Source organism: Vanellus vanellus, assembly GCF_965231255.1.
Source record: "Vanellus vanellus genome assembly, chromosome: 7".
In the NCBI taxonomy this organism is placed as follows: domain Eukaryota; kingdom Metazoa; phylum Chordata; class Aves; order Charadriiformes; family Charadriidae; genus Vanellus; species Vanellus vanellus.
In genome coordinates this window covers 14,728,194-14,754,513 of record NC_138912.1, presented here as the reverse complement: position 1 = coordinate 14,754,513, position 26,320 = coordinate 14,728,194, and the positions used below count along the sequence as shown (strand labels likewise).

The following is a 26,320-nucleotide window of genomic DNA, read 5'->3' as shown; positions in this document are numbered from 1 at the left end:
GTCAGTGAGATCAGAAAATGCTCAGCATCCTTCAGGACCCAGTCCATGCGTTTTGAAGACTGCGAAGGCTGGGACTTTAATGGTACAGACAGCTTCCCCTGCACCGAGTTTGTGTTTGGAGAGCACTTTGCTGCTGCTGAATGACCTTTGCTAAGATCAGCTTTAAATGACAGAAGTCAGGTCCTTCACAGTCAGCAGGGCAGCAAGGTGGAGCAGCACAAGGGATTTGCTTTGTGTTGTGGCTAAAAGGTAACAAGGACTGAGCGGCACCTGTGGGTACCGAGAGAAGGGTGGCTCTGGAGGGAAACCTGCTTCCCAGACAAAAATAGGACACAGAATGAAAATAGGGCTGGGAGGAATTTCCTTTTCAAGGCATGTGCGCAGCGAGGAATTAGAAATTGGTGAAGTGACGTCAGAGCGTATGTGGGATGCTTGGTATGATTTTTGTGAAAAGTCTCGGTGCCTCGGGGAGGGATGGGCAGAAATGAAGTATTACAGATGCTTCGTTTGAGCTTTAGGTCTATTTTCAGCCTCTGTGTGGATGGCAGCGGAGGGCCTGCAAATATCAGCAGAAGCTGTGGGACCACTTCTGCCGTGGTGCGTTGTGGTGGCTGCACGTTCCCGTGCTGTGCTCTCCATAGCAACATATTTTCAATGAAAAACCACAGAACCAGCTGAATAGTTATGAGCGTTTATACTCCACGTGCATGGGGGAGAGCTGATGCTGAGCTGCTGTGAGGCAGAAATGGTCCTCGCTTTAAACTGCAGCCTAAGCTGAGCGCTCAGTCTGGACTTGAAATGCAGTTTGACAATGGGAGGTGCTTCGGTGCGTGTGCTCACAGGTGCCTTGTTCTTTTTTTGGGGAAAAGTGACCCTTTTTATATTACTCGAGATGTCCACCAAGAAGCAGTTTGTTTTGGGGGCAGGAGACTGCCCCAAGTCTACAGCAGCTGAGTCAGATGTCTTGACACAACAAGGTTTGCCCAGGCTATTGGTGCCAGTGCAAACTACAATTAACTTCGTGAAAAATAACTTTTTTTTTCAGTTTTGAGATAGCAGTGAAGCCCAGTGCGACCCTCCGCCAGATCTGGCAGGCTGAGATTTGGGTGCTGTCATTGCAGCGGTGTCAGTTTTGCCGCGAGTGTGGCCTGGCACTATCCTGATCCTCTTTCTCGATGGTGCTGGATTGCCTGGCCTGGAATTTATCTGCAGGGGCCGCAAGCTCCAGCGAAGCGGAGGTGGCTGTGCCGTGCGGACGTGCGGGCAATGCACAACCACGGGCATGGCACCGAGAAGGTAAAAGGAAGGAGCCTGAAGGGCTCAGTGGCTATGCCGGGCTTGCTTGTGTCTGTCCTTTGCATCGTTCCCCTCCTGCTAATTTCTGGGACTGGCAATACATGTGCTGGTGATGGTTTTGAGGTGGTTTGGCAGGTACCACAGTGACAGAGCATCCTCCGAGTGAGCGTGTAGCCGCTGTTGAAGGAGCCGGCTCCCGCGGCTCTGCCTCCGGCCGCCTGCGGAGCAGGCACGCTCGGCAGGACGGCAAAGGCGCAGAGGCAGTGACAGTGTTCAACACATCCATGCTGAATGACTGGGAGTGCTGGGGAGCGAGAGTGCTGACCTGGAAAACAAGCTGAGATTAAGAAATGTCAAATTTCTGGGGAGAAGAAGGTTTCCTGGAGGGCTGAGAGGTGGAAAAAGTAGACTCTGGAGGTTATTTGGGATGGCTGATCTCAAATGGACCGTAAAGCCTGTCTAGCGCTGCTGCCTCTGGGAAGGGCCACCCTAACGCCCTGTTGCAGCTGAGACTCACCTCCCAAAACTGGGTGCTGGGGCATGTTCAGCAATCAGCAGGAGGACATGAGTGTAGAGGTGACCGTGTCCTGGGGACAGAGCTGGAGGATGATGTCTTCTAATCAGCAGACTTTGGGGAGCTTCTCACAGTGTAGGAGTGGACAGCCTGAAGTGGACACACGAGCCACACTGTCCCGTCTGACTTGCACCCATGGGTGCTGCAGTCACCTGGGCCCCGTGTAGCAATGGACTGGCGCCCTCAGCTCTGCAGCAGCTTCACCTACAGTTAAAAAACCTGCTAACCCCATAGATGTTTTGATTGTAGTAGATGTAAAAGCGAGCCCAGCAGCCATCCTGTTATTTGTTTCCTTATTAAATTCTGTTTGCTTCATGTTGCCCATGAATATGAATTTCCGAAACGCTGCAAACCTCACTCGGGAAGGAATTTGCATTGCCTGAGCCTGGGAGAGCATGGGCGACCGAGGCGGCTTTAACAGACCCGAGTAAAATGCTTCTGGCAGGACGAAACAGTGAAATGCAGTGGATAGCAAAGTTGTCATTTATCACCGTTCCTGCAGGATCTTGCCCCGGTGGCAATCTCTGTTCATTTCCCTGCAGACAGGGCACTTTTTCTGCCGTGGGCAGCTCTCCCAGCTGCGAGGTAGCCGTCACGGCCGAGCAGATGGGGCAGAGCCGGCGGCGTGGGTGGGGTGAGCCTCACCTCTCCCCAGCGGGATGCAGGAGCTCGGGATGCACTGCGCTGGCTGTCGGCAAGGCGGCAGACAGAGACAATCTCTATTCTCACTGCTCTCGATCTGGCCTCCTGCTAGTAAAGCCCGTGTGGTGCGTTGGGTGTAGGGAGAAGTAACTTGGGCTCTTCGTAACTCGGGTTTCTCTTCGCTGTTAAGTCCTGTGGCTCTCGGGACAAGCTCATGCCAGCTCCAGCAGTCGGTATGAGCCCCGTGATGTCTCCGTGCCAACTCAGGGACTAAGTGTTGCCCCCACGTCCCCCTAGATGCCAGGCCCTGTTGGAAATAGCGGCTCTGCCAGCAGCCCCCTTTGCTCGCCGGCGGGACAGGGCGGCGGCGGGACGGTGCCTGTGCACCACTGCGACCTAGTGGAGGGAACGACTCTTGGCCAGGGGGGATTTAATGGGCCTGGCAGCACCGACAGCTTTCCCAGAGGGCTGTTTAGCTCCAGCTCCGGTGTTGAGGGTTCGGCTTTGCCTGGAGAGGCTGTGGAGCCCGTCCCAGCCCAGGCTGTGTCACCGCCGAGTGGCTGCAGCGTCACAGACCGGCAGGATGCTCTCCAAAACGCGCGGGGATGCAGAGCCCTTACCGTGTTTAATAGGAAGAATAAAAGAGCTGACAGGGCATGTAGGCAGCATCTCCCCATCTCCCCCCGACCCTCTCTTCCCTGTGTTTATCGTACCCTCTCGCTGTGTTATGTCTAATTTGGGGCGTAAGCTCCCCTGGGACAGGACTCGCCATTTCTAACTGCCAGGCGCCAGGCACACCTAAGCCACCTTATAAATAATATTTCTGTGCAGAGGGAAACTTGACCCTGGGACGTAAAGGGGTGGCTATGGCAACCGCTGTCCGGGTGCTTTGTGTCTCCTGTGGACACAGAGGAACGGGGCTGGTAACGCGGCTTCAGCCGGGGCTGGAGCAGAGCCTGTACAGCTTCGTGGGGCCCTTTCTGCACGTATCTGCCAGCTTCCTCCTGACCATGTCATCTACACTCCTCGTTGGGATTTTTTTTTTTTTCCTTGCTTACTTTGATATGAAAAAGAGTTACAGAACAGGAATACAGCCAGTAGTAACCCTTTCTTCTCTCTTTTAGGTATTAGGATAATGTTAGATTTGAGCACATCATCTGCTTTTTCTTCTCCTCTAGCATTCACAAACGCATGGTTTTTTAGCTTACATGCCTTCCCAGTACCATCCTGTGGCAAGCAAAAATAAATGCAAATGTGAATTATCCAGGCTTTTGCGCTGATGACTGGACTACATCTGTGCTTGGAAACAAAGAATATTTTCCCAGTTGTAACTGAAAAAATAAAAGTCAAAGCTGTTACAGTACCAGGAATGGTGCAACCCTACTGAGCAGAGTGGAGAGGGGGACCATTTTTCTCTGATAACTGTGTCCCAGACAGACCTGGGATCGATTCCATATTCCTTAGACTAAGACATCACTGGTGCTGGTGATGACATTTCAGTTGATGTAAGCCCAGCAATTTTTATTGCTGTGTAGCAAGGGTTTGCATAGTTCACTGTGACGGTTCAGAGTATGTGCAGAAAAGTTCGCACTAATTTTGTGACCAAATATTGCTTTAGACTTTGATGCTGAAGAGATATGAGCCTATTAATGGGATGAGAAATCCTTCAGTTTGGGTGAGTCACCCTTGAATTAGTTACCATCTCTCTAGTCCATATAGATCTCAGCAAGAGACTTATCAGCCCTTCATGTTGCTGTATTGGCTCTTTTTGTTGCTGATTATTCCCAGTTCCATCTGAATTCCCAAACTAAGCTTGTTCATGACATTCTAAAGCTAAACTTTAGTGTTTACATACCATCAAAAAGCAGGGGGTTGATTAGCTGTTTCCCAAACCAGAGAAGTATAGTGTCACAGGCGAACAGAAATAGAGGGGAAAAATAAAGGCATGGCAATCTAACAGATTGAAACTGGACAAGTGGATGAATGAACACTAGTACCCATTCCCAGCCAAACCGGTGCAAAACAAATAAATTATGAGCGGGTAAGGAAGAGGTTTAGAGCGTGTGTCAGTCAGAGAGAGTGACCTTCGACATAAGCTGAAATGTTAAATCCTTTTGAAAATGCACGGACAGTACGTCAGGGCATCACATGGCAAAAGGTTTGTGCTATTACTGTTCCCTGAGACTTTTTGAGGAGGGTTTAGGTAGTGGGTAAGACAGAAGCACCTAAAAATGCAGTGAGTTTTTTGGCGCTCTCCCTTTCTGCAGGGTGATTTTCCTTTTTTTCTTTGACCTCTCATTAAACTCCCGTGGCAGATGTCTGCCGTTTCTCAGCACAAGGGTTGGGTCTCAGTTTTAGGATCCAGTTTCCCTGAAAGACCATCCTCCATCTCATCCCCAAGATCCCAGCAGGACCGAGCTTCTTCATGCTTAGAGTGTCAGGTGGGGTAGGGAGAAAGAAGAGGAGGAAGAGGAAGAAAAGCAGTGCTGTGGGAAGATGGGATGTGGGGAGAGCGGGAACCTTTGGGAACCAAAGTTTCGGGTCCGCTTCCTCAGGGGGCTGAGGAAGGTTTGGTTACCGGGGCTGCAGCTGCATTTAACATCTGGTGGCACACTCTGGACCTTGTTCTCCGTGTGCATCCAGTGGCTTCAGCAAGGTTACGCTGCCCTGACTGGCAGCCAAACTGTGGCCCTCTGGCTGATTCTTGTTTATACTTTCAATTTGCAGCTTCAGAAAAGGCTCCTGTCTTTCTGTCTAAACCTTTTGAGGCCACATCCTATGATCTATGCATTTAAATTAGCTTTACTGATAGCCAAGGTGTTGAAGCTTTCCCTTGGGGTAAGTGAGAGCAGAATTTGTCTTTTTGCATGTTAAGGAGTTAGCTGAGGCTCCGGTAACAAGATTCAGCTCTTTAGTTCCTTTAGTTCGGGGTATCAAAATAATTCATAAAGAAATCAGAAGTTTAAGGGGCTTTTGCTGTGACAGAATATATGAAGAATTTATTGAAGAGATGAACTTTTCAATTGTGTACCTTGGCAGAGGTGGGCTCTTTGATTCCTCCCTAATTTTGTCCAGCCGTGACAGCTAGAGTGACTGATTTAGCATTACCGTTTCAGCTAATCTCCTTTGCTGTTCACTCCACTGGCAGGATGCAATGGGACAGCGATGGAGAGTGGAGTTTGGCATAAGAACTTTTTTTTTAATGTGGAATGTAGTTTTTAAACCTTACCCCGTGTCCCTGATTTGGGACTACTGGTATGCTCGTGTGTACATCCCGTTGCCTTCAGTGGGATATAAATGCTTGTTTAGATGAAGTGGATGTTTAAGTGCTGTCATGGAATGGAACAGACCTAAACACGCATTAAACTTTTCAGAGTTGGTGCAGACTGCAATAATTGTGCTGTTTTAAAACAAGCTCATCAAACATGTACATGTGGAAAATAAGTCAGAAAAATTTCGAGAGCTTCTTCATGCTGGATTCTGGGGTGGAAATTCTCCAAGAAAGAGATATTAGGAATTAAAGCAAAGAAAATGTCCTGGACGAATAGCATTATGTGCATTCTTTCAGAATCATAGAATGGTTAGAGTTGGAAGGGACTAAAGATCGTTTAGTTCCAACGCCCCTGTCATGGGCAGGGACACCTTCCACTAGAGCAGGTTGCTCAAAACCCCATCCAGCCTGGCCTTGAACACCTCCAGGGATGGGGCCTCAACAACTTCCCTGGGCAACCTGTTCCAGTGTCTCATCACTCAGTAAAGAATTTCTTCCTAATATCTAATCTAAATCTACCCTCTTTCAGTTTCAAACTGTTACCCCTCATCCTGTTGCTACACTCCCTGATAGAGTCCCTCCCTATCTTTCTTGTAGGTCCCCTTTATGTACTGGAAGGTGACTATAAGGTCTGCCTGGAGTCTTCTCTTCTTCAGGCTGAACAACCCCAACTGTCTCAGCCTGTCTACATAGGAGAGGTGCTCCAGCCCTCTCATCATCTTCGTGGCCCTCCTCTGGGCTTGCTCCAACAGGTCTGTGTCCTTCTTATGTTGGGGAAATATAGCTGTTGGATCTTTAGCTGAGAAACCAGCTTGAAGGAGTAGAGAAGATCTGTAAACTTAGTCATGGCTGAAAAATTGAAATATTTTTGGCAAACTCTAGCTGGTTTTTTTTTTTCCACTATTTTCAAAATGATATATTTCAATTTTGAGTCTTGAAATAACATTTTAATCTTGAAAATGACAACAGCGATTTCCAAACAAGCCCCAGAAATCATCTGGAGAAGCTCTCGGTCCAGTAGTCATTTGCTTTTATAAAAGGAAGTACGATAAACTGAGCACATTGTTTCAAATTAGCCCAAAATACTGTACCTTTCCAATTTATTTGTATTTTCTTTTTTTTCTTCAGGCAGTTGACGGGGGTATTACCTATTATCACTGCCCTTCACGGGGTGCATCTTCACTAGAAAATGTTGTGCTCGTAGCTCTGGTTAGCGAGGTAGCTGTGGGGCAGCAAAATCCTTGCGATGTCCAGGTAATTTGTCATTTAGCAGCGCCTTTGGTCAGCCCTGCCAAACCAAACAGCCCGGGAAGGTGACTGCCAGCAGTGCTTCTGGGGTTCCTAAGGAAAAGGGGGAAGACCCAATGGTGTTAATTCAGGTCAGTAAGTAATGGTGCTGGGTAAGATGCTGGAGCTCTGGGAGACCCTGGCAGGGATGGGGTGGTGGTTGGTGCACTGAATTCTCCCTGAGCAGGTGGCTGTAAAACTGTCAGTGATGGCAGGAGCCTTTCACTGGGAAATGTGGGGAGAGGTTGGAGAAGGAGTCATCATCTCCACGCCTGCATAAAGACACGGGGGTAAATGAAAGCAAGTGAAAATGGGTAAATGCAGGATACATAAATACCAGGTGAGGGAGGATGATGGATGGGAAGGAGGAAGAAAGTACTTGTTTTGAAGAAAATTGCTGTTAGATGATTCAGGGGATGAAGGGATGTGTCTGGTGTAGCTTGGGAATTGGCTGAGTGCTGAGATGCTGTGGAAACATTAGCACAATAACGTAAGGATTGGAAATAGAGTTGTTGGGAGCCCTCAGCGGTCCACAACACAATACATGAAGGTGAAGTTGTGGGGCTAGCACTGCATGCAGTGGTGAACTACTGTCTTACCTGAATAGGTGAGGTAAGAGGGTTGAAATTTCTAGGAGTAAAGGAGGATAAAAGTGATGATAGTGCCAGGAGTAGGCAATGGAGTCACTGAGTCTGAGAAGAGGACTCTGAAGTTATTAGACAACCAGGAATTGCAATCATTGCTTTAATTTCCCATGAACAAATAATAATAATAATAAAAAAAATGACACTTTCTACAGAGGAATTTACATCTTAAAGATCAGGAAGCATCAGATACAGTGACAATTGACAGTCTCCAGAGAGAATTAGGTCTTGCACAGGTAATTAAAACAAGTAATAAAAGACTTTCCACCTGTAAAAAGAATAAGAGGAAATGCAAAGAAAAGATGGGGCACTGTACAGAGAGAGGCAGGACTGAGATTAAAATAATGTAGGTATGGTCCTAAAGGTGATGATTAATTTTCTGTGTTTTTCATGTGGGTTAATAATAGCTAGTCATGGAGTCTAGCAGGCCTGGGGCAATGGAGGTGGAAATCATTGCATTGGGGTGGGAGTAAAATTCAGAGACTTCATGTGTGTGAGTGGGGGATAGATTAAGGAGTGAATAATGGGGATTAGGTGGTCTCCGCAAAACCCAAAACACTTGATTTCTGCTCAAACCATATTTCTCTGACTTCTTGGGGAGTTAGGAAACGTCGAATGGGAAAACCCATGAACACAATAAAGGGAACGAGACACGGAGGTGCCGCCGTCCAGAGCAGTGGGAGTGGTTAAGCACATCTTCAACCTGAAGGACATTTGTCAGTCTTCAGGGCCGCTGGCCAGGGAGGATGAGTTTACCCCAAATGCAAAGCCTTCCTGAACAAAAACCGAAATGTGTTGTTTGTAACACAGATGTTGCCAGCACCCTGCAGACTCTCTCTGAGCATCAGCTTTTGTGGAAAAGAAAACAAATCCACAACTGTAACACGCATATGGAAGTTTGTTCTTCATAATCTACTGTCAGGCTCTTTCAAAACATTCATATTTTCTAAGGAAAACAGTAATTTATTTTAATTTTATGAGGCTAGTTATGCTCTTTATGCCATTTCATATGTTCAAATCCATTTGACATGCTTACAGATGTTACTCAGAATTGTATGTACGTTTGTTATGGACCAGACTGGCTCAGAGCATAACTTTATTACACAGCACATGTCCCCAAACTACAATTTATCAGTCAGTACTCAGCCTTTGTACCTTCAACTCTAGTCTTATTCATGTATGGAATTGTATGCTTTCATTCCTTAGATTTTATTGAAGAATATGCAGGTGATCAATTCAATACTAAGCTGGCTTGGAAACCGCAATTGCTCACTCTGGTTTAAAAACAGCTGCAATTCCCTGAAGCTCAGGGGTTTGTATTTTTTTCTTTCTGAATATTTCGACTTGGAGGCTGGCAGTACATGAGATGACATTCTTTTAGAATTTTGTTTGTTTGTTTCTGATTTGTTTTGCTGCGATATTTTGTCTGTACTATTGGTACGACATTGACAGTCCACGCCAAGAAATCCATGATAATCCCAGTAAGCCAAGGGAGGATATTTATATCCTTAGAAAAGATCCTGAACCCATCGCAAGGGTTTCCTGAGATTCACCTGGCAGCACACCAGCTGCTCTGTGCCGAATGGCACAAAGGCACCATTCCCTCAAAGCAGGATTTGGTGCTAAGTGGCCACATGAAGCCACCAGATTTGCACAATAAATTTCTCAAGCACTTAGCAGTTGATAACAACTAAAAGGCTAAGTTTTCCTCTTCCATCCCATTTTTTATCACCTCTCCAAAACTGCATCATGCAAACCAAATAGCTTTAGTGCTCAGTCTCTCCCAAAATGCCTGGAAAGAAATGCTGATTTTTATCCAAGCAAATGCAAACACAAAGCAAAGACCAGCGAGACGCTCATTAATCACTGTTGATTTCTACTCGTTTCTGTTAAAGTGGCAGATGTTTGTAGTCTTGCAGTTGGTTCCACAGAGTCAATGGTCTGCCTTCTTTCGTAACCCAGCTTTAAAATCTAGTGACAATTTTTAGTGTAAACATGAATGATTTCTCCCACAGAGGAACTCCAGCTTTGGGCTCTTTGCAGCCCTTGGATTGGACTTTGACTTCTGCCCCTTGGTTATAGCAGAAATGCTCTCGAACGCTTTCAGCAATATTGGAAAAACACCTGAGTATCTCGTCAGAAAGCTGCTTTGGACTGTGTTGGTCACAGGCAAACAAATGCATTCAGCTGATTTAAATATCTGCTATGCTTGCAATGAAAATGGCTGTTAGGAAATATCCGTTAGCTTGCCTTCCGGATTGCAACGAGCAGGAAGACAAAATTTGCATGTAGCCATTCACTCCCTCTTTACCCGTGGAATGCACACAGAAAGTGTGTTTGCCCTCCATTGACCATGTGGTGATACCAACCCGGCGGGTTCCATACTGCTATACCTACTGTTGGGATCCCATAATGGATGAGGTTGAGTTTTGAGGTGAGAAGAGAGGAGCGATCTGCATACGGAAGCAGAGGAGCAGCAGGTAGAGAATAAGGAGGATTAGGAAATGAGAGGGTGCACCGTGGAAAACGGGGTGGTTTTGTCATGCACTGGGCTAAAGCCCAAGAGGTTTCACTTAAGAGCTCTGCCAGAGGCGTCATCTTTCTCCTTGGACAGCTTACTCCATCCCATGGTTTCCAGTCTATAAAATGAGAACATTAATTCTTCCTGCCTCCCACTCACCATTTATATATCCTTTCTGTTTACGTGGGAAGGACTGTCTTCTGCTGCAGAGCCCAGCAGCTGGGTCTTGGTCTCAGAAGCTGTTTGCCCCAGAGCAGATTTTACTGTCTCTTAAAGAGCAGCCTGGGCATCTTACATGTATAGCCGGTACAAGCGAGATTGTGTGTTGGCTGTAGTTTTGCATATATTCCTGGAAGCACGTGGAAAAAGAGAGGAGCTAGAGCAGAAGGAAACAGCTTTATTTGAAATGGGATATTTATACTGTCAGTGAAATAGAGACATGCACTTATGTAGGTATTGTATAATAGGTATTTACTTAACTGATGTCCTTGGTTTGATGTGGGTGTTTTCAAGGAGAAGGAATGGTTGATCTGAGGCAATAACTCAGGCAGTTTGATTTCTCGGTTGTTCATAAAGGGAAATGTACTTTGTAGAAGTGAATTCCTAAGTATATGGCAAAGGAGGTTTTTAGTCTGAATCATTCCTATGAGGGATTTTAAACATTTGCCTCCCACATGCTACAATAACGCTCTGAAAGTGGCTTCGTTATATGATCCGAGAAGCTGCATTCTGGCGCCTGATGGTTTATGAGGAATAAACACAATGGAGTGGTCTCGGATCATATAAATTCAGGATTTAACAGTAACAAGCAGGGAAGGGAGGGCGAAACCTGTGTGCAGCATCAGAGCAGAAGCATCCACCCGGGAGCACGGGTCTCTGCGGCGTTACGCTGAGCGCGGCAGAGCCCAGCCTCCTCTCCAGACCTCACATGGAGAGTACAAGTTCGCAGAAAAACAAATAGTTTTACGAGTGTCTGCTCAGACACATCGCCAGCAGGCAAGAGCACTTTGGACATGATCTGTGAGTGGAGCTCTGCTTCTTAATGACTGTGAGCGTGGCCTCGGCTTTCTTCACTTCTCGATTTTTCTCCTGTGTTTATTTTAATTAAGGGCAATTTTCACTCTCCTGTTTGCGTAGCTCCTCCTGGTACAATAAAACAGTTAAGATACACGTGGCAGAGACCGAAGGCCTAGAGCAGAGCATCCCACAGCGGTGAGGACATCTTTAATATCATGTGTACAGCAGCCTGCATGAAGATCTGCTTCCAGTTTCCCTTTAATTTGGATGGATTTTGAACCCAGGGCCACACAGCAGTCCTCTTCTTCCCAGACCAAGTCACAGCTACTTTTCTTCTTCCCAGTGGAGGTGGTGCTGCGGACTGGGTGCCACGCACACATCGGGCAAGCTGGTAACCAAAGGGCTTTGGTAACAGGTATTGCTCCTTGCCCCCACTCACAGTTGTCTTCATCCTTATTTTAGGAGGGATAAATGAGAATATAATTGTTTCAGTTTTACTGAATTTTCAGCCCTCAGTCACCTTAAAGTACATTATAAATTGAGCTACAAACAACCCAGAGAAATTGTTCTGGCGGCTTCTGCGCTGAAGCGTGGCCGTTCCCCAGCCGTATACGTCCGCTCGCTGGGACTGAGTCGGCAAGGGAGCAAAGATTGCCACAGCACGACACGGGCAGCGTTCGCAAGGCAGGCAGCTGAGCTGGGATTAATACCTGCACTCCCACGGTGGGGAGTACGAGGCTGTGAGTGACAGAAGGTTTCCAGAAGCATGGGTTTATTTCTTGTCTTATGACTGGTTGCTTTTCCCAATTGCCTTTGAGTGTGATGTTATTTTCCGGCGCGGTACATCTGCCTCATATTTCAAACACGTCTCCCTGCAATGTCAAAGTCTTGCCAAACGGGCTGTTAGCTGCGTAAGTCTGCTGTAGGCCGTGGAGGAGATATAGTGCAAGATACCAGGTGTTGGAAGGCCAACTGTCCTCCCTGCCTAACCCCATGTGACAGGTACTACTGATGGTGGGAAAAGGAGCCTTCATCTGCATTCCTGAGTAGGAATGGAGCCCCTCCAGCATGATGGGAATAATACAGTAGACATCCTTTTGCAGTTGTGCACTTACACAGAATGTCCTTGTAGGAGACACTGACTTCAAGATGTCTTTTGGTAGCTTAGCGCCTCTCTTGGTCATGGAAATCGTACAGTGAGCACTATACTCACTAAAAATACTATTACCCAGTGAAGTAAGGGATTAAGAGAAGAAAAATGCACTTCTGAAGAAGTAAAGCAAAGAACAGAAGGAAGGAGAGAACATGGGACTGTGCACAGGAAGGGAAGGAGCGCGCCAGCAAGGTTCTGACCTTACTAATTTTTCATTCTTTGCTTAGTAGCTGAGGACAGAAATGTTCTCCAGATGCAAGGAATCACTAGGTTGTTCCTTGTTTTTTCAGCATTTCTCCCTCCTGGGAAGGAAGATCATTAGAAATGGGATAAGTTCTTAGGTTATCAGTCTGACTTCCCAAATTTTAAGGTTTTTTTACTCTTAAGTTTGGTTTATTTATACTGGGTCTTTCATACTTCCATAGCGCGTTCCGGAGAGAGGTTGCAGCCCTCATACGCTGAAAAAGTACAGTTCACGTGAGGCCATAGGATTGCATCAGTCTCAGAAAACTCATCAGGAGGAGGAGATCTGTGTCCCTAGAGCTTGCAGTTAAATACTGGATTCTGCAAGTTTCCAGCACGTGTGTGTTGAGTTTGCTCTGCTTTCTCAGATCCTGTGCAGGTGTGTGAATACTGGCTGCTCATGACCTTGGAAAGTCAGGCCTTCAGGCAGTAACAGACAGCACTGAAAGAGAAAAAGAGGAAGGAAGTAATGATTTGATAGTCTGACAGCAACACATCCCCTTCGGGTTTGTGTGGGCCTGAGATGATCTGTGCGTGCCGGTGGTTAGAAATGTGTATGTGTTTGGATGTGCGTGTAGCTATATTAAATGTGCCTAAATGTGACCAAACCCACGACATATAATAAATAAGTATTGTGTATATTATGCACGTTTAAGGAAATAGATGATTTTAAGAAGAAAACATTTGGAAGCGGTTCAAAAAAAAGGTGGTAGTGAAATACCTCTGATCTGGGCGCAGCTATTACGGCTGTATGTGGCTGCTCGCCAGCTCCTTGTAAGTGCTATTGTGAAGTGTTTCGTTGAGCCTGCACAAAGCGGGAGGCTCTTCCATGCCCTCTGAGCAGGAAAAGAAAAGAGCTTTGAAGCCTCTGGTGTCAGGAAGATACTTCAAGTTAATTTTCTGTGTAAGGCATCAGCTGCCGAGAATCTAAATTTTTGCAGATAAACCCCACGAAAGAGGAGGAGAAAACAGAAGATGGCTGAACTGCTCGAGTGCCCCTCGGTTCTGCTTTGCTACTCTTGCTCACTTTTTTTCTAAACGAAGCCAGAAAAAGATACAAAGGGATTTGTGAAGTTAGGCATCCTGTACAAAAATTCAGTGTCTCACGTTCTCCAACCAAGGAGCAGAAAATTTGTATTAGAAATCCTTTCTGCTTTGGCTATGTCTATATTGCTACCAGAAACTTTAAGTCTCTAAATCCAGCATTGGCACCATAACTGCACTGATGCAGAGCTCAGAAAAACCCCTCTGGAAAGCTACGTGGGCAGCCGGCCTGCAGCGAGCTGGAGCTGCCGTGGTCACGGCCAGCTTGCTGGTGGTACCCTGGCCAGCTGGGTTCAGGTTTGCTCTGGTGACTCAGTGAGAGCTGTGGTCTTCACTCACAAGTCCATCTATTCTCACCCAAGGAGGTCTCTCACCAGTATACTTTTCCCAAAGAAACACTGCCAACTGCCTTATACAGGAGATTTTATAACCTTGAATATTTAATAAGAAGAGATGATTTCTAAATTCTTCAGGCTGAATCCGGGTGATCTCCTCAGTAATGCGCTGTTGGATCTGGTTTGCATTTTACAGTCTTGTCACATGAAGTCGTTCCATCTTTTTGATGTGTGCTCCAGGTTTGTCTCCGCAAATTTAAATGTGCATGAACACTCCTACACAGAGAGTCCCTCCTTTGTAGGCATTAAAGGTCAGTTGTAAATGTTCTGCAGGAGCGCGGCTGCATTAAGGGCTGCTCCAGCATGAACAGCTTGGTCTGTGTTTAAAAAGTGGCAACTGGAGCTTTAGCAGAAGAAAATAACTCGTTCCTGGATATCTTCTGGTGAAAGAAACTGCTCCAAGTCACCTCATTTGTTTCACATTTCATTAGAATTGTGCTTTCATAGCCGTTGGCCATTATCAGTTATTCTGGATAAATGAAGTACCACATCTCTTCCAACTTACCTACCACCCCAAAAGATGAGTCCCACTTTTGTTCTACTTTATATTCAGTGGGATTTTCTTTTTTCTTCTCTGGCTGGGTATTCTGTGATTTATAAAAACATAGAGCCCTGGAGCAGGCCAGCATCTCTTAGAGACTCATCTCTCTAAGTTTTTGCAAACCCACTTCAGATACCAGTAAACTGCAATCCTTTTTTCCACGGGTATTTGCAAACATTAGTGAACTAAGTCTCTCAGTCAGTCCCATATGCTTGAGACATCTTATCCCTTATGTGGCTAGACAGCTGAGCTACCGATGGATTTAAGTAAAACAGTTGGATGTGTAACCCTGGTTTGCTATCACTGCCACGTGTCTCGTCTGCAGAAAAAACTCCATCCCTCTTAACCTCTCTTCAGATGGAAAAAGATATTTTGTCCAGCAGCCAAAGGGAAATGCAAGCATCCTGGTGGAAAACAAGCTGTTTCAAAACCCTGGCTGCAAGCTACCCACACATCACAGTTGTCAGCCAGGCTGCACATGCATAGTTACAGGGAATAAAATAGAGAGGACCTTCTGTTCCTATTCAGAAAGGTCTCTACCCATTCACCTACACCAAAGGATCTTCATCAGCTGCCAGTATTAATTTGTTCTCCTATGTGGGTTTCCAGCCAAAGGAGGGTAAAATAAGTCTAATTCTATCCAGCAGGAGCACTTGCAATGCAAATGCTAGCCCATATATTACAAAGCATTAATGCGACCCACTTCTAAATTACTTGGGGTAATTTCTGATTTTATTTATTCCTCCTTTTCTTTAATTAACTTCTGGGAAGAGAAGCTGAAATATCAGTACGGGGAAAATAAAATATGAGAAACAAAGCCCATTTTTATTTTGAGACTGTGCTTCCCTTGTAATAGCAGTTTATTTAAAGAGGAGCCTGGAATAATCCAGTTTAAGCAAAGCAAAGAGCTCTACTGAAGCCAAACTGTGTGTGGGTGTGCTCTTGTCAGGGCTCCCAGAAGAGGAGGGCAGGGAAGGCTGTTAGTCAGACCTCAGATATTGCAGGAGATGTTGGTTTTTCAGTAGCTGGCATTTTTCCTTGGCATACCAGTACAGAGCCACTACTCTGGTGTGCTGGGAGAGGGTGCATCCCGTTGGGAAAATCCTCAGATAACCTGAGGTCCTGCTCTTTTGTTGTTGTAAAAGGAAATCCCAAGGATGAGGGACCCACTGCCTGGGCCTAGCAGGTGGGTTAGGAATGAGTCTCTGCTCCTCCGCCTCATCTTGTCATTCCACCTTGTGCTGTGTTTGCGGCAGGTCCCAGGCTGGGGTCTGGTGGTGTTGCTTGTGCCACCTGTGGGGAATCGTGTTGTATGGTGTGGTCCCACCTCATACCGTTTGGACCCAGGCTTGGAGCCGCAACAGTCTTCAGGCATAGCTGCCACAGAGGACCAGTCAGTGTGGGTCATAGCTTATTACGACATCTGCAGAGATGCTACGGGCTTCTCAGAGTTCAGAAAGTCAGGCATGAGTATAAATCTTTGTATTATCTCAGCTTACTTTTATAACCTGTTTAAATAATGGGGTTTTTCCCTCAGTATATTGCTCTTTAAAATTTCTATGGCAACAGCGTAGCTAAGGATATGTTCAATAAAAACAATTTAGGCATTAAAGGCAGGTGATTGTGTTCCTTAGAAAAAGAATCAAATAAATTGATGATTAGCACTTGAAACAGCAGGTGGGACTAACAAAGAGGATAAGGTGCGATTCTATTCTGTTTCCACTGGTGGATTTGAATGTGTAAGTATCATCTTTCTTTATTATATGTACATGGTTTTGATTTTTAATTATTTGGTTTGGAGATAATAAATGATTCTATGTTATTTATAGAAAACTGCATATTCCCAAGTTCTGCGCTGTGAAATCCATATCTGTATTGGTTTGCAGTGAGCACCAGAACACTAATGATTAATTATATACAGGAGTATTAATTAAATTCCGTATGATCATAAATAAATCAGAACTGAACATAGCAATTTTTTTTAATTAAAAAAATTGTGTAGTTAGAAATTTATTTCCTAGGTCTTTGAGAATTACTGTAGACAATAAAGAGGGCATGAAAATGTGGAGCCTGTATAGATATTGATTGATATGTTCAGGGTATATTTGAGATACCCTCTGCTTCCCCTCTCCAAGGAGAGCCTCCCCTGATCAATTGTGTCCATTCATTTGGAGTTTGCCTGCTCAGAAGCTGAAAATGTTGATGCTGGTGGGGAAGGTACAAGAACAGCAATCGATTGCAAATACATTTTATGATATTCTGCTTCCATATTTTAAAGGGGAAAATTTATTAATGGCAGCAGGTCTCCGTTTTTCCCTTTTAAACATATCAATCAAACCGATAGTGATTTGCAAACTCCTGGACATTTCCCTTTTCTCTGACATGACCCCTTTTTTGTTTTCTCTCTCCCCGCAGACAGTGAAATCATTCCTCCCGATTGCCTGCGGCCCCGCTCCTTCACTGCCATCCGCCGGCCATCGCTGCGGCGGGAGACAGAGGACACGCGCCTCTCGGTCAGCCTCTGCGACCTCAACCTGCAGGAGGAGACCTTCCACGTGACGGCTACCACGTGCCCCATCCCGCAGAACTCCCTCAACTCCCAGCACTCCCACCTCCTCCCCTCCCAGCTGGAAAGTGACCTCCGCTTCCACCACCTCCGGGGACCCCATGTCAAAATCCTCGATGACCAAACCGTGGCCCGTCTGGAGCACGCCCGGGAGGAGAGGACTTTGGTTTTCACCAGCAGACCCCTTCGGATCAACGAAACCATTTTCGTCAAAATCAACAAGTCCAACGCTGTGCGCACAGGGACGTTGTCCTACGGGGTGACATCCTGCGACCCCAGCACCTTGCGCCCCAGCGACCTCCCCTATAACCCCGAGTCCTTGGTCGACCGAAAGGAGTTCTGGGCCATCTGCCGAGTCGTGGTGCCCCTCCAGAGTGGAGACATCCTGGGTTTTATGGTGAATTCAGATGGTGAGCTGCACTTGAGTCACAACGGTGCTGGCACTGGCATGCAGGTCTGCGTGGACTGTTCCCAGCCCCTCTGGATGTTCTTCGTTTTACATGGTGCGGTCACGCAAATTCGATTGTTAGGTATGTCAGACCCCATTTTTCCAAACCTCACGCGCCAGACAGCAAGGGGGAGATACATCGCAGGGGAAGGGTGGAGGGAATGAATGACTCCCTCCTTGCTCTAGGATCAGGTGCGAATTTTGTTTTTACAAAAGGAGAAAAATAAAACCCCACAAAGTCACGTATGTAGCACACGGATATGAATTACAAGACTTACTTCTTTGCACTTCTCTAGCATCCTTCATGGTCTCAAAGCTCTTTTCAGATAATGAATTAAGCCTTAGAGACCTTCATTAAAGTACAGATGAGTCACCACTGACCTAGGAGAAGCAAGGAAGCGGGGGGAGGAGAGGTGCTTTGGGCTGAGCTAATGTAGGGCATAGCCAGCAGGACAAATGAGATCTGATTCTCTTTTCTGTGTGTTAGCTATCTGGCATGACCGCTTGCCAAAAAGAGCGGTCCCCTTGCTTTCCCCAGGCTCGTATGTGAGAGGCAGGCTCGCAAGCAGCGAGGAGGCCCTGTGCCTCACGATCCCGGTGGTGCCCAGAGCGTGGCACAGACCAGCTCAACAGGAGAAGGGTTTCCTTGTCCTCCAGCCCTGTTTAAGGCAGCGTAGCTCATACAGGCTGATGGACCTCTGAAGAGCTGGCCTCTTTCTCTTGATGTTTTTGTTTTGTTTTTAAGCTCTCTTAACTGAAGTACTTCATTTAAATGCTGAAAGTCATGTTTTGAAGGTGTGGAGGGAAAAGCCTTGAAATAGCATTTACTCAGGATCAAATTGACTTTTTTGTTTGTGTGTATGTTGGACACAAGTGTAGGTTGTGTTTGGCTGTGAATTTGGACCATATCATTATTCTGCCGGTGTCAGTGTCAGAAAGTAAATGATGGATTCTGAGAACGTGTTGTAATTCCTGGTATTCCTCTAACTGGAGATGGTTTAAAAATGCTCCTTTCTTGTTTATACTGTTATCATAGAATCATAGAATTGTTTAGAGTTGGAAAGGACCTTGAAGATCATCGAGTTCCATCCCCCCTGCCATAGACAGGGACACCTCCCACCAGACCAGGTTGCCTGAGGCCAGCCTGGCCTTGAACACCTCCAGGGATGGGGCCTCAACAACCTCTCTGGGCAACCTGTTCCAGTGCCTTACCACCCTCAAAGTAAAAAATTTCTTCCTAATGTTTAATCTGAACCTGATTTCCTGTTTAAAACCATTCCTTCTTGTCCTATCACTACAATATATTCATATATTCATATATTCATATATTCATATATATTATATTCATATAACTTCAAATATACTTATATTCCTTTTTGCTTCAAACCCTTGCTATTAAAATGCCCCTCTTATCCAACAGGAAGAATCCCTAAACCCAAAAGCCAACCAACACCTCTTTTTTTAGGACCTATAGACAGTCTTTGAAGGTAAATTGTGGTGAACATACACATCTGTCCACAGGATCCAGTTCACCTTAGTCACAGTACAAAGTGCCCTATATAATTTGCTTAAAGTTGACCATAGGTCTATGCTGTGAGTGGGTTTTGGCTGTTAAAGGCTCACAGATGACAAATGTAATACTGCAATTTATTTCCAGGAGCCCAAGACTCAATCCCTGATAATTCAGCTTGATTACATTTGTTGTGGGTACTGTACATAATCCATGGCTAGCTCTGCTCTCCACCAACACGTCATTGTGATAATGGTAGGTGAAGTCAAACAGATCCCAGTAAAGTAGGAGATTAAATGGTCCTGTAGACGTTAGAAGGAAAACATCCTCAGGTCATTGAGCTGCTGGTGAAACTAAGTCATCGACCAGTGCTTCCTTTCACATGAGATCACTGATTCTGGCAGTTTTGCACAGAGCGAATAGCCTGCTTGCAATGTGTCCTGAAACAGGGCAGCGAGGATGTGTCTCACCAGAGGGACAGAATCATGTCCTCATATAGAATTCAGCAGAGCGCGGAACGCAGGCCTCCTGCATCCTGCGCAAACCTCCTGCTGCGCACACCCTGTAGGTGCCCCCCCTACCTGCTCACAAGTTCAGCCCAAACCAGTACACTCCCGGTGCACGGTGTAGATAAATCTGCATTTAGATCCATGAAATGAAGTCTGCTGAGTTGGAAAACTCCTCACTAGCTGTATTTGTGACCACATAACAGACTTTTCTGGCCTCGGTCACTGGAGGAGAAGCTGAAAATGGGCTATTGTTCTTAAATGAGATGTAAGTGAAAGGAACCAGACTTGCTGCCCTTGCCTCTCCCAAGGAAAGGATAGAGCCCTGCTGAGTGTACAGCTTTATCCACGTCAGCTTGGGCAGCAACTGCCATCTCCCAGTTAAAATTGGAACTGGCCTATAATCTTTAACAGGTATTAAAATACAAATAGAGCTTTTCAGACCTATGTTTGCAGTGTAACAATGCAGGGAGCAGTACAGTCCCAGTATCAGTACAGCGCAGCTGCCCAGAGAAGAGCACTGACGCTGTCCCAACACTGCACATCTCTGCAACTGCAGTAATTATGTGGATCAGCAATATGCCGACAGAAGGCAAAGAAAATAATGAACTCCCATCTCTAGCTTTTGCAATGTTATTACGGAGGTGATGTGCACTGTTTGCACTGCAGTGGAACAGATTATGGTGCTTGCCATAGTATCTGTCATGATAATATTAGAAAATGTAAGAAGAATATAAAGTGTTCATTTTTCTAATGACAAGCTCCATCTTCAGAATGCAAACAAGAGTAATTTTGTGTGATCTATCTTTTGTAGTTTGAGTTTTATATCACAGAAGAAGACATGTTTATAGTCATCTTCTTCTAGTTTTAATGGAAAAAGTGAAGTTCCATATCCTTGAAAGAAATGAGACGCAAATACTGCAAGAGGCATAATTGTACCAAACCTATCTTAAATAGCAGATGTCATTCTATTTCTGGGGGCATACCATTATTAGATTAATCAAAGCAATGTTATGCAATGTTAAAAGAACATCAGCACTACAGCTGACTATAAAACGAAATTAAAGTTGCTGGGTTTGCTTCTTCTCCAGCTTTTCCGTTTCATTTGGAGGATGGAGAAGGTGGAGAGCAGCAATGCCACTCTTGCACCGAGAGGAGGTTTATTTTTGACTCGGATAGCAGGATGGCTCAGGGTATTGATCACTGGATACTATATTTCATGCCTTGAGATTAGTTATTTGCTCCTGACCCAGAGCAGGACCAAGCTTAGGTTTTCCCTGGCTTGTGGCTTTACCATAGAACCTGACATTTGCTGACCGCAGTTATTCCACACTGTTGGAGATAGAACATTTATTTTCTAATCTAAATATCAGCAGAGACCAGCTCTACCCAGGCTGATGGTCTTACAAAACTCTGTAAATGAGGAAGGGAGTGCAAGGTTGGTTCGATGGTAAAGAATTGACTTCTGTTTCCATCTTGTCAGTCTGGTGTCATATACTGGCAATATATTTGCTGTAGGAGACATAAAATAGCAGAAAATAAAGATGAGTTTGGAAACATTATTTTTCTTTATGTCACCCCAGCAAAAGGAAAATAAATGAAACCAAAGCACCTATAGCCTGTAGAGGCCACAGTCATCTGTAGTGGGAGGTAGAAGGATGCCAATTTGTTGCAAAGAAAAGGTTAAAAGGCAGCTTGACCACATGGAGGGAAGATAAATGAAAGAGGAGGGCACTTTAATGTAGCAGATAATAGCAGAAAAAATATCAAGCTGCTGGAAAACGAAAGGACACAGATTTAAGTTAAACATAACTGAGGGTAATTAACTACAGGAACCAGCTATTGAGGGAGGCAATAGATCTTTTTGTCAGGATTGGAAGCCTTTCTAAATATTTTATATGTAAAGTGCTAGTCTGAATTCAGAAAATCTGTGGGTTATGCACATAGGGCAACCAAACACAAACCCAGATCATCAGGCATGTAGAAATGAAACAGTCTTTGCATATCCTTTAGGAATTCCATTAGTTCAGGCTGGGGTTGGTTTTTTTCAGGCATCGTTCCTGTACAGTCGACAAAACCAGCCTATTAAATTTGATTTACTGCTTTCAGCTTTTGCTGGTAAGCATTTCAGCTCACACACAGTTTTATTGACAGCTCTGAAAGGTTGAAATGAGCCAGTCTGGATACATTGGTCTGGTTTTGGTCTGGTTTTGGTGGTGTAATTCATTTATGAATTTGAATTGATGGACCCCATAAGGTTTTAAAATGTATGACTCATGTCTGGAGGAGCTATCATAGCAATAAATTTATATATTTAGTATTTGGGGATCCAAATGGTTGGGGGATATTGTTTCTTTTTTTTTTTTGTCTCAGAGTGAATCACCAGCAAGTAAAACATCTTTCTTCATCTCCTTTATTTTGGTTTTTTGGTGTGGTTTCCCTTGTGAATTTCATCCCTTCCAGTAACATCGAAGTTTTCTTTTGAGCAATGAAATAACATGTTCCATCAACAGTCATACTAATGAAGCTGAGTTGCCAACTTATCTGTGTCCTTTCTATCCATGCATTTGAATTACTCCAGCCCCACCAGAACAGCTGCACAATATTGCAGCTCTCTGGATGTCTCCTAATGCTGGGCAAGAGCCAGCATTAGGCCTGAAAAAACCACAACTCAAGAGCCAGCGGTTGGTGTGGGTAAGTCTGTATTCACATCCATGATGAGTAAATGCAGCGTGCGTGTGGGCTAAGCTCTCCTGTCTCCTTTACCATGACCACTGAGTTGGGGCTCCTACTTAGCTGCCCATTGCAAGATATTTAGAAATCAGTTGTTGCTGAGGCTTCCACCCTTCTTCCAGGCTCTCTTGAAATTGGTCAAAAGGCTCAAAGCTGGGGAGGTGAGGAAGGAAGAGCTGGCCAGTTGCTCCCTGACTGTCCCAGGACTCCCAGCATCCCATGGCAGAGCACCTGTCTCTTCCAAAAAAGTTCTCCAGTCTGTATGCAGTTATATACTTTGCACATACAATTAACTGCAGCAAGCATGCAAAATATTAAATGATTGTTGGTGCGTACAGTTGTTATACACACTGCCCACGGTGCAGACAGCAGGTACAGTTTGCAGAAAAGTCTCTCCCAAAGGCAGGGAGGGTCTGAGATTTTGGTTCTCCAGCCCTAAATTTATAAGCTTCTCCTGTTTGAGAGAAGCTGGTTAGTTCTTTGCAGTACTAAATCACACACCCTCATCTCTGATCTCAGATGTGGCCAGTAGGTTACCCATTTGGCAACTCGATCCTTCTCTGCCTTGGTTCATTCCAGCGCTGTGGAAATTACCGAGTTGTATACAGCACAAGAGAAACCTGACAAATGCATAACATTGTTGCACAGAAATGCACTTAATGGATTGCTTCCTTTAACAAGCATTCAGTTAGAAATGCTCTATAGTTTTATCGTCCATGGTTTTTTTATTTATTTTGGAAACATTTCCTACATGTAGGGAAAATGGACTCATTGAATTGATTGGGATCTAAGAGGCCTGTGTTGCGTGGCACTTAACTGCCTGGAGTTCCTATGCACTGCAGGGTACATGGCATTTTATAGCATTGGAAACTAGGGGGAAAGGAAGAGAGTTAATATTCAGTGCCTCGTGGAAAGCAAGCCACTTGTATTAATTGATGCCTCTTCATAAAGTGTCCAACCAGTGCATGGTTTTATCTTTCATTGCAAGTGAAGTACACATTACTGATGTTAAGTTAGAAGAGCTGTGCAAGAGCGTCACAGTGTCCGTAACTTCTGGGCTTGATTCTAACACTGCACAGGGCTCTCCATTCGCACCCTGTTTTATATTCATTGTTTTAAAGGACAGTTAGCACAAAGGGAAGCTGTTGTGTTAGAGAGAATGGGTTGCTTAACAACTTGTGCCTTGGAAAGCTGCACAGTCATGGAGAATTGGATGCAGTCAAACGCTTGTCCCTTCTGGTCAGTGTCAGCAGCGTCAGAGTTAATATCTGCTTGTGGCACCTTTGTACCATCCAGCTAAAGATCTCATCACACGTGACACATAATTAACCCCTGCTTGCCACGGGTAAGTCAGTGAGCATTAGCCTGGGTACTGAGGTATCGGCCAACGTCTGGGTAAAGGCTGGGTAAAGCAAGCGGACCTTCTCTAAGCAAAAGCCACAGGGCTTGCAAGTGTCTTGTCCTCTGCACACTCTCCTCCACAAGAGCAGAAATGATTATCATCACTAGGATAATAAACTATCCCTGGCTGCAGTGAGACGTTCATAGCAAGTGATGTATAGATCTCCCTTATCTCCTAACGCCTTTGCCTGCCTACAGTGAACATACAGGATATGGGATCATATACCAGCCTCTTTGAATTGCAGCTTGTCTGTCAGGACAGATAAAATCTGCCTGTTCTTTGAACTAACACTGGCATGAGTTAGTTATTCTGGCTACTGTGAAAGTGACATAGCAGACTAAACTCACTCTTTTCCTTCTTTGTCAGATGCCTTGCCATCCGGCAGAGTGTCCCACAGAAATTCAGAGCAGTGCTGGCCAAGAAAAGCAGTAGTATTGGTTTCCTGTGTGCATCTGCCACCCTATTTGTACCTGTCCCTCCTGGAGAAGCACAGAGCTTGAAGGTGCCGGATTAGGCAGTGGTTTTCCTTTTTCTCCCAGAACCACTTTTGCTGTGCACTCCCAAATACTCTGAGCCAAATGGCCTTTTTGAGATGGAGCTGGAAAAGGTGTTGTTAGGAACAGAAGCATTTTGCGTCAGGGTAATTAACATCGGTGATCTTTTAGAGGGCTTTTTGGTTTGTTTTTCTTAAACAAGACAAAAGCTCCAACTCTCATTTTTCATGCTGTTTCACTACTCGATCCAGGCTTCCTTTTTTACCTCTTCTTGATCTAAGCATCTCTCTGGGCGCTTTGTTGGTCTGGTATTTCTCAAGTTGAGAGATGGAGCTCCATTAGAGGCTCTTTCACTTCAGTTCATTGGATGGTGTCCATGCCCTCAGGATTTTGCAGGATGAAGTGCTGAGTAGCCGCTGAACTTCACCTGTCAGGTCAGGAAAGATTTTGCTGTTGTGCTCTTTGCTTTAGGATGACACATTGGGCTTGGGCTGTGAGAGTTGCTGGATCAAAAACTTCAGTGGTGTCTGGAAAGACATATGGTGTCTTTCATATTTCTCCTGCTTAATTGGAGTGTGCATATGACTGCAGGACGGTAATAGAAGTGCTGGTACCCTCTGCCCTTCTGGACACAGCGGACAGAAATGCTCGAGTGAAGCCATAAAGTACCCTCCTTTTCTGATCTACATGAAAATCTGAATCTAACTTTTACTTCCCTGAACAGTGGTTGTCTGACACCCATCTGCAAACACAGGCCTTATGGTTTTGAATGCAAAATCTGCCAGGCTGCTTTTTGACCTATTTCTGGACATTTCTGTACCATAATGCAAAATCCCTTATGTTTTCATGGGCTTGTAAAGAACAAAATATAATATTGTTTGGTTCGGAACAGTTTTAAAATCCCCGAGGAAACACTTGAACGCAAAACCGCCCCATGGATCATCAACTGATGTCAGTCACCTGAGAGGCAGAGATGAGTTGCAGCATAGAGGCTGGGCTCTGAGAGCACGGTTGGCCAAAAAACATCGAGCCCAAGGGGAAGGAAGCTCTGGTTTCTGGTCAATGCAGTATTGTTCCCATCACCGTGGGAACATAACAAATGGCTGTGTAAATACATGTATTTTATAGCATTCAGAAATGATGGATATGCTTACATCCTTCCCTACCATTATTGTTGATCTTTAACTACCGTGTGCCCAGGCAGCAACAGGTGCTTTGTTCCTTTGTTTTAGCATGATGGATTCAAAAGTCCCTGTTGGGCAAGACCTGAGTGGCCCCGGGGGACAGAATAGCTCTCCTGCAGCCTTGGCTGGAGGCGAGAAAATCTGATCATGTGCAGAAATGTATATGGCTGCTCTTTGGAGCAGAGAGCACGCTGTGGGTAGGGCTGCCATTTGAGTATTGAGACTGTCTTGCTGAAACTGTGTTTGGTATTTGCAGCTCTCTCTACAGGTGATGGAACATTTGCATTAGTGGAAACCAGTTACTGCAATAAAAGGTGGATTTAGCCTTTGCAAAGCTTGTCTTGATAAAACACACCTTTTGGTGGATGTGCCACTGATGGAATACCAAGGTTTCTAGTATCAGTGTGAAGGGAGAGGTGTTGGTCATCCATCTGCCTGGGGAACATCCAAAGAAAGAAACTTCATCTGTCTTCCTGGGAGAAGACAGAGGAAAGTACCCAGGAGATCTCAGTACTCCGCGTCTTGCCACTAGGTTGCAAGGTCAAGAGAATACACATTTTGTGTACTGTTCCAGGTTTCCCACTGCATCTTCAGTATGGGCTTTTGCTCTTGTAATGTGCAAAATAGCTGTGTAATTCCACCAGTCTGCATTCTCTAATAGTTAAAAGTATCTTTCTACCTTTATCTGGAATGGGAGGATGAGTAGAGGAAAAAGTAAAATGGGAAAGTTCTACACAAGCTACATCCATGAACAGGGAAAAAAAAATGTATGTAGGAGATTTTCCAGTAAAATAATAGTAAGGACCAAAACTGAGGTCCCAGTCTTACCAGTCTTGCACATGGTTATTT

At 45.2% G+C, this 26,320-nt stretch overlaps 1 protein-coding gene across 2 annotated transcripts in view; it reads left to right on the top strand.

Annotated features, from left to right (window-relative positions):
- NEURL1 (neuralized E3 ubiquitin protein ligase 1) overlaps positions 1 to 26,320 on the top strand; it is a gene marked incomplete at both ends in the record, with an annotated part of 160,141 nt that overhangs the window by 126,071 nt on the left and 7,750 nt on the right. For both annotated transcript variants that reach the window (XM_082486279.1, XM_082486280.1), the window contains one exon: positions 17,044 to 17,724. In XM_082486279.1, coding sequence (XP_082342405.1) covers positions 17,044 to 17,724 — 681 coding nt within the window. The remainder of the gene's footprint in view (positions 1 to 17,043; positions 17,725 to 26,320) is intronic.